The sequence below is a fragment of the Jatropha curcas genome, chromosome 11 (assembly GCF_041381405.1).
Source record: "Jatropha curcas cultivar XTBG-Jc1 chromosome 11, XTBG_Jcur_1.0, whole genome shotgun sequence".
Classification (NCBI taxonomy): Eukaryota; Viridiplantae; Streptophyta; class Magnoliopsida; order Malpighiales; family Euphorbiaceae; genus Jatropha; species Jatropha curcas.
Genome location: NC_143161.1, coordinates 19,469,891 through 19,478,154, shown reverse-complemented (window position 1 = coordinate 19,478,154; position 8,264 = coordinate 19,469,891). Strand labels below are relative to the sequence as shown.

Genomic DNA, 8,264 nt, shown 5'->3' with positions numbered 1-8,264 from the left:
TTTTAAATAAATACATAAGGCTTTAAAATTTTTAAATTTAATCTCATTTAGTGAGAAAAAATTTTTCAGTGTCAATATTATTTTTTGCACATTAATCTGCTGATAACTTCAAGCAATTTAATACAAATAAATTGCTTGAAGTTGGCTTGAACGTTTTTGTCTTTGTCCCTTAAAGAAGATAAAAGAGTGGAGGCACGGGCGATAGGTTCAACATCGAATCACTTTCAATAATAGCACAATTTAGCGAAGTGCTGCCCGATTTCACCGCCAAATTGAATATCATAACAACAATGCTTCGTTTAAATATGCTTCGACTTTCTCTTTCGACGCCATCATCCTTTTCAAAGTCGCAATACGCAGTGCCCAGATTCTGCGCAATGAGCAATTATGCGGCGTCGTCTTCTGGGCTCTCAAGCAAGCTCTTGTTTCGCCAGCTTTTCGAGAAGGAGTCCTCTACTGATACCTATTTGCTGGCTGATGTTGCTCACCCTGATCAACCTGCACTGGTTCTCTTTTTTTCTTTTTTTTATCATCAATTTTTCTTTATTCTTGTGATCTAATTATATATATATATATATATATATATGTGTGTGTGTGTGTGTGTGTGTGTGTGTGTGATAACCTTTTCTGTGCAGTTGATTGATCCAGTTGATAAAACAGTGGACAGAGACCTCTCCCTTGTAAAAGAGTTAGGATTAAAGCTAATTTATGCTATAAATACTCATGTGCATGCTGATCATGTGACGGGAACTGGATTGATAAAGGTTTGGCTGCATTTAATTTGCAAATTACATTTATAAACGCAAATGTTTCATCAGTTTTTATGCTCAATTTGCAGACAAAGCTTCCTGGCGTGAAATCTATTATTTCAAAAGCTAGCAATTCAAAAGCTGATCTTCTCATTCAAGCTGGTGATAAAATACATTTCGGCGATTTGTTTCTGGAGGTACCATTCATGTTATTAGCTTTTGTAATGTAGCTTTTTTGTGCAAAGTAATTGAAGAAAGGCCGAATCATCTCAAATATCCTAAAATCTTCAGATTCTCAATTCTGTCAGCCTATCCTGGATATTTTAAATCTGAATATGTACGCTGAAATAAGAAGCAAATTTTAACATTGCCTTCCAACTTAAAAGAAGTGGGTTTTTGGCAAAATTTGGATATTTGTAACTTGTTTTAAGAGAAAAAAGAAGTGTGCAGAACATTAGGCTATAAAGATTGTAGTGTTATCTTTATTCTGCCGATAAAGATTGTTGTTAGATTAAGGTTCAACAGTCGTTTGTGGCAAATAATTTTAGCAGCAAAGGAAAGGGGTTCCTTGGAAGTTAGATGAAGCAACCAACTCTTGATATTTCTTACCAAAAAAAAAAAAAAATTATACTAGAAAATATGAAATTTCATAATCTAGGATTAATAGCTGGAGTTAAAGAAGATGCAAGTCAATCTTTTCTGATCCCAGCAACCAAAGCAAATTTATAAACTACATTATCACGAAGTTTATGAGCACTAAAAAATAATCATCCAAATAGCTTCCAATACTTCATTCTTTGATTCATGATAAACACGAAACTCAGCTGTGTATGCAAGGATTGTTTTGAGAAGTATTTGACTTAATTTTTTCATAATGTTGTAAGGATTCTACGTCACAATCTTGTTTTGAATATGTCATTGGGGTGATGGCTCTAAATTTATAGGTTCACATTTTCAAGAAGGTTCTAATTTTGTTTTGCAACTTAGGATGCCGGTCCAGTACTATTCTTAGTAAGCATTAGTGTTCTTTTAATCATAAAGCAGGTTATACATAAAACACAAAGAGCAAAGAGATATTTGAGTAATTAAAGTTGGTCCCAAAATTGGTGTTAGAATTCTAGACGCTTTCAATAATCGAAATGCATAGTGGCATATTGCTTTTTAAATTTCTACAATTTTAATGTTCATGGGCTTAGTTTTTCCCTCCTTTCTTATATTTTAAATGTGAGTTATTATACCTTTTGCCAAAGAACCTCTTAACATTATACCTAGAAACAGAGTCAAAACTATCTGGTAGAGTCAATCTTTAGTTGGTCTGTGTGTTTTTGATTGCTGGAGGCTGCACTTACTAAGCACAATTCATAAATGGACTTACTAAGTTGTTAATAACCTTTTTTTCCCTTTTTCTTTTTTAAAGTTGAAGGTTATTTGTAGAATAGTACAGAGAAATAATATTAGAGAAAAATAGTATTACTTTGATGACATCAAGAGAAAATAGTATTAAAGTGAGTACAGAAACATAGTACTAGAAAGATGCAAAATGCATTCCCTCTAACGAAAAAGTGCTCTGCACATGATATGAATTGTGTCTGAGATTCAGTGATAACCTGCGAAGCCATCGTTCATGACGATACATGGTAGATGGTAATGCATTATTGTCATTGCAATGCATATACCAAATATAATATGTACAAGAGTAGCAAGAGCAACCAATGCATTTATTATCTTTTCACTGTTTTTGCACATTGATTTTTGTTCATTTCATCTTTTTGTCTCTATCTATCCACCCATTACTGGACCCAATCATTTGTTATTTTATTTTGGCAGGTTCGAGCTACCCCTGGGCATACATTAGGTTGTGTTACTTATCTTACTGGAGATGGGCCTGATTAGCCACAACCAAAGATGGTTTTTACTAGGGACGCTTTACTAATACGGGGATGTGGGAGAACTGATTTTCAGGTTTGCTAACTTATATTTTGGAATGTTACTGAGCACTCGATTTTTCTTAAGGGTACATTGTATAGAAGATATCAAGCAGTGTTTCTGACCTTATTAATATTTACTTACAGGGCGGAAGTTCACATCAACTTTATCAGTCAATGCATTCACAGGCAAGGACATGAAATGAATAAACTAGAAAGTGTACAGATAATGAAACATGAGTTAACCTGGCTGTATTTTTGTTGGAATCAGATATTCACCTTGCCCAAGGATACTTTGATCTATCCTGCTCATGATTACAAGGGATTCACTGTATGGAGCCATTTCTTACCTCTGTTATATATCTTATTTGTCCAGCTGATCATGCTAACCTTTGTGTGACGCACAGGTTAGTACTGTTGGAGAGGAAATGCTGTACAATCCCAGGCTAACCAAAGATGAGGTGATCCTTATGACATAACATGTTGGGTTATAATCTTCCTTTTTTTTTTCTTTTTTTTTTTTGTTAAATTATTATTTCTAGGTAACACCTATCAAAATACCTTCAAGACAAACCAACGTGTAACCTACTGGAATTGTGCAATTTAGTCGGGCTTTTCTTTCTTTCCTTTTTGATATATGTTATAAATGGCAGAGGTGACAACATAATACACGCTCAAATTACAGGTTTTGTAAAATGAACCTCAATATGGCAGATTTCATTGATTGCAGCAACTCTTGTATATTTTAGAGTTTCTACATAGAATAAGTGCAAAGTGGATGGCCTTAAGATAGTGCCATACCTCAACCATAAGTTAATTTTAACCATTCTAATGCTTAACTTTCCAAGATTACAAGCAATACATGCTTGCTGCCTATCTTAATCTTACTTGTAGGATAAGTATAAAATAAACTAATATGAAATTAAAATTTCCTCCAAAATTTGTCAAATAGCTAATGAGTATCTTACAAAAATTTTTCAAATCTCAACAACACATTAAAAATAATTCATTGGTTTCTTTGCCTGCTGATTCATTATCATTAATTTTGGCAGAATTCTGTACAGTATTTATATTAGTTATTTATATCATTCATATTTTTACGTGGTTTTCCTGATATGAATACTTCCCACCATTATCTCTAACTGCTGTGGTAATTGGTATAATCTGTTTGCAGGAAGCCTTCAAAACCATCATGGAAAGTAAGTGTCAAGATATACTTTCGCATCGATTATACTCGATATTCATTCTTGAGTTCTTACATATGATGAATTATTTTCCAGATCTGAAACTTCCGTATCCTAAGATGATTGACATAGCTGTTCCTGCTACTATGGTCTGTGGTTTCCAAGATCTGTCAGCAAACTAGAAATAATCAGGTGTGTTCCTTTCAGAGTACTGTTGGAAGAAATTATGAGTTTGGAACTTCATTAAATTGTGATCTCTCTCTCTTATCTCTCCCCCGCTTCTGGATTTATTTCAACCATTAATACCCCATTCATATCTCAACTGATGCCGGTTGTGCTGTGATAACAAGCAATATTCCCTTCATCCCATAATTCTTGTCCTAGTTTGACTTTTACCTGTGTTAACAAAATTATATATAGTTAATATGGTTAAACTATAATTTTTGCTTAGTTTTTTTTTTCCTAATATTACTTAGTAGATACATGTCATTCTATTATAATTAAATGACTCGTACTAAATTGTTTGGCTTAAGTTTACCCGCTGTCCTTGAATTCAACCCTTTTTCTTTTTGTCGTCCCTATTCAGTTCATCACTTAAGTTACTAATCTTTTATAGGTGTCACAGCAAAATGATTTTTGTCGATTTAAATCAACTCTGGCTGCTGGAATGCCAGTTGGACGCCATGCTAGCTTAAAAATGATTAAAATTTTTATAGCTCACAAGTCTTTCTTTCTCTCACCTGAGCACAACCTCTCTCTCCAATTTCATCTTTGCTTTTTCTCTCTCCTCCAACCCACCACTAATAGATAACCATAGCTCACCAGCTCTGAAGAAAACAAGAGAATCAAACACACCAAGAAAAAAAAAGCAAACAATTGCAAAAGAATAAATCCATCCTTAAAATTTCTCACGAGGATACCACATTTATCCCCAAATTCAACAACTGGGAACCCAAAAAACAAAAATTTGTAAAAAATAACATACTGTGTTTATGTTTCTCGTCCAATCTCTCTCTACATTTCAAGTTAAATCTTAGTCCCAATTCTCAGATGGTGTTCATCTGTGACTCTGGTTCTGTAGCTGTAGCTCAAATGCTTGTTTTGCAAAACAAACCCAAATCTGAACTTGTCTTGTTTTTGCATGCTATTGGTCGGTTAAGGAATTTTCTAGAAGAAGTGTAAAGGATTCAATTGGAAAATGAGACGTTGATTGTTCCAAAACTCTATAAATTGCTAATGACGGCAAAGAATAAGGTGCTTTTCAAAATCTGATTGCATTCTCACCAACCTTTTGATCTCCATTGTCGTCGTTTTCCATCATTGGTGGAACAATATCAACAGGTCTCTTGATTCCCTCCTTTAGAGCCTGTCACCATTGTGTTCTATTTCTCCAAATATCTTAATCACCTTCGACAAAACCCTCAAGAACATACCAATCCAACCTATTTCTCCCATGTTTACCAGATATAAAAAGCCAGAGAGCCAAAAATTAGAAGATTAAGTGTTCATCTATAAATTGATGCCTGGAGATTTTTCACCAAAAGGTATTTGCTTTATTTATGTACCAACTGAGTAGGACAAAAATTATGGAATGAATGAAGTAATACGTTTCAATTCTGTTTAAGCCCATAATTTGTACTTGCAGATAAAATGGGCTTTGTTCAAGCCTTTGGTTTATCAGTGGAGTAATGAGATATTTCTGGGCACATTCCTGTTGCAATAAAATTTCAGCTATATCTGAACTGAGATACTGAGATAATTTGTACTGAGATACTGCAACAAAGGTTGATCAGCAGTATCTTTGCTCCGTACGACTTTGTACAATACCTCACTCGAGGACTGCATCACCCTGCTGCCAATGAAATGAAAAGGCACATCTTTTTTTATTTTTAATTTTTTTTTTATGTAATTAGCTTTTATTCTGGTTGATAAAAAACCTATGTTGAAAGATGGAACGGTTGGACATAGATTTGTTCTTACTATTATTTTCAGTGCAATTATTTAGGGCGCTGTGGAATCAAGCAGTTCTGTTCCGAACCAAACTGCAAAAACTATAAATTTAATTTTCATTTTTTCTTAAACTGAACTTTGGAATTGAACAGGATCGCTTACGATATTGGTTGTTTAGATCAGTGTGTTTCTGGTTCCATTCAGTTTGGGAAAAAAAAAAACTATTTTTTAGTATAATTGAAACTGAGATTATCAAAAATCTTAAAAATCGAACTAGATTAGTTTGATTAAGTTGTATTTTTTTTATTTTAATGGTACATTTATTATTTGTTTATTTATTATTTATGCTTGATCGGTAGTACTCTAGGGTGATGTCGGTAGGCGATCTTATAGCTCAAGATAAGAGATTTCTTTGATCAATTGGAATTTAAAATCCTTTCAAAAAAAAATTGGAATTTAAAATTGATTAAGTTAAGCTAGGGTTGTAAATGAGTTGAATCTTGTGAAACTCGGACATGCCTGAACTTGAGCTTGCTTGACCTAGACATGGCCACGGTTCCGGAACCGGCGGTCCCGGTTCCGGAACCGAACCGAAATGGTCCGGTTCCGGTTCCGAACCGTCCGCTTCTGGTTCCGGTTCCGAACCGTCCGCTTCTGGTTCCGGTTCCAGTTCCGATCCGATTACAAAACCGACGGTTCCGATTGGTTTTCCGGCGAATCGCATAATTTTAAATTTTAAATTTTGGATACCGGTTTAAAAAAAAAATTTATGTGAACATAAAAAATTGAAAAATACAGTTAAAAAATTTTAAAATATGAAGACCGGTTAAAAAAAAATTATTTGAACATAAAAAAATTAAAAAATACACCTAAAAAATTTTAAATTTTGAAGATCGGTTTAAAAAAAATTATTTGAACATAAAAAATTAAAAAATACACCTAAAAAATTAAAAAATACTTCAATTAAATTTATTTTTTTAAAGACTTGAATTGTTGAGTGTTGAACATAATGATTTTTTTTAAAAAAATTTTGAACTGAATTTTTTTTTTTAAGTTTGAACAAAATTAAAAAAAAAAAAATGGGCTTGAACTTATTTTTTTTTTTTGTTTAAAAAAAAAATTAAATTGCCTACGTATCCTCTTGGGGTTTAGAGGAATCAAAGCCCACGTAGTTCTTACTTACCTTATATCAATTTCACCCCTTTTACCTTAATCGCTATTTGCACCACCGGTTGATGTTCCCGTTGAGGACCCATCGTATAAATCAAATAAATCTTCATTTTCTTTTGGATTTTCTTGGGTTCTTAGTTCGGCTTTGGTCCAATCATCCACGCACGCTTGTGCTTCTAATGAATCGAGTGTCATACGAGATCGTGTTTCATCAAGTATGTTATCTCCTTGACTAAAAGCTTGTTCAACCGCAATAGTGGAGACCGGAGCTGCTAAAATTTGTTTTGCAAGTAAAGAAAGAATTGGAAAAGTATTTGCGTGACGACTCCACCAATCTAAAATTGGAAAATCTGCATCTGCATAATTATCACCAAACTCAAAAGAAGTTGTTAGATAATTGTCAAATTCAGAAATAGAACTGGATTCCCTTGTTCTTTTTTGTCTTTGCAATAAAACTTGTTGAGCAACATCAACACCACTTACCCTTTGTATTGAAAATTGTGGAATATTAGATTGAGAAGAAGTAGAAATAGAAGTAGATGAACTAGAAACTTGAACAAATTCATTATATAATTGCATAATATTTTGTTTAACTTCATGCACTAGTACATTTATATTAACATTATCTTCTACATCAAGATTTAATACGTCATAATAAATAGTCAAATAATCACATAAAACATCCATTCTACATCTAGGATCAAATACAATAGCAACAAGATAAAGAGGTGGTATATTTTTAAAATAAGATAACCATTTTTTTTTCATTGAAAAAATACAATCTTTTAATAAATCATCATTTTGAAATTCTTGTAGTGCAGTAACAATATTAATACACATAGGTAAAAATAAATTAGATGTGGGATAATAAACCCCACTAAATTTATAGGTAGCATCATTAAAAATTTTTAAAATATCTAAAATTTTTGCACAAATCTCTCAATTTTGTGGATATAAATTAATATCCTCAATATTATTAGTAACAAAAAAACATAATAAGTCTTTATAAGAAAAAGACTCGTTTAGTAATTCATATGTTGAATTCCAATGAGTTGGGATATTCCTTGGAAAACGTTTTGGTCTTTTATTATTTTCTTTACAAAATTTAGCCCAACTTTTCATCACTTGGGGATGTGTTCATAAATATGAAATAGCTTTTTTAATTGGAGAAATAAAAGAATCAAGAATTTTCAAACCATCTTGTACACATAAATTTAAAACATGGCATGCACATCTTATATGAAAAAATTTACCACCAATATTTAGTTCACAAATTTTTTTAAGTT

The 8,264-nt window shown here is 32.6% G+C and overlaps 1 protein-coding gene across 1 annotated transcript; it reads left to right on the top strand.

Annotated features, from left to right (window-relative positions):
- The first annotated feature begins 238 nt into the window (after positions 1 to 238).
- LOC105640972 (persulfide dioxygenase ETHE1 homolog, mitochondrial) lies at positions 239 to 5,939 on the top strand. Its single transcript, XM_089716058.1, is given in 9 exon segments — positions 239 to 764; positions 839 to 946; positions 2,577 to 2,711; positions 2,822 to 2,863; positions 2,946 to 3,005; positions 3,082 to 3,135; positions 3,849 to 3,873; positions 3,955 to 4,050; positions 5,504 to 5,939. Coding segments are annotated over 8 exon segments (690 nt in total). The 5' UTR covers positions 239 to 584; the 3' UTR covers positions 4,041 to 4,050; positions 5,504 to 5,939.
- The last annotated feature ends 2,325 nt before the right edge of the window (positions 5,940 to 8,264 follow it).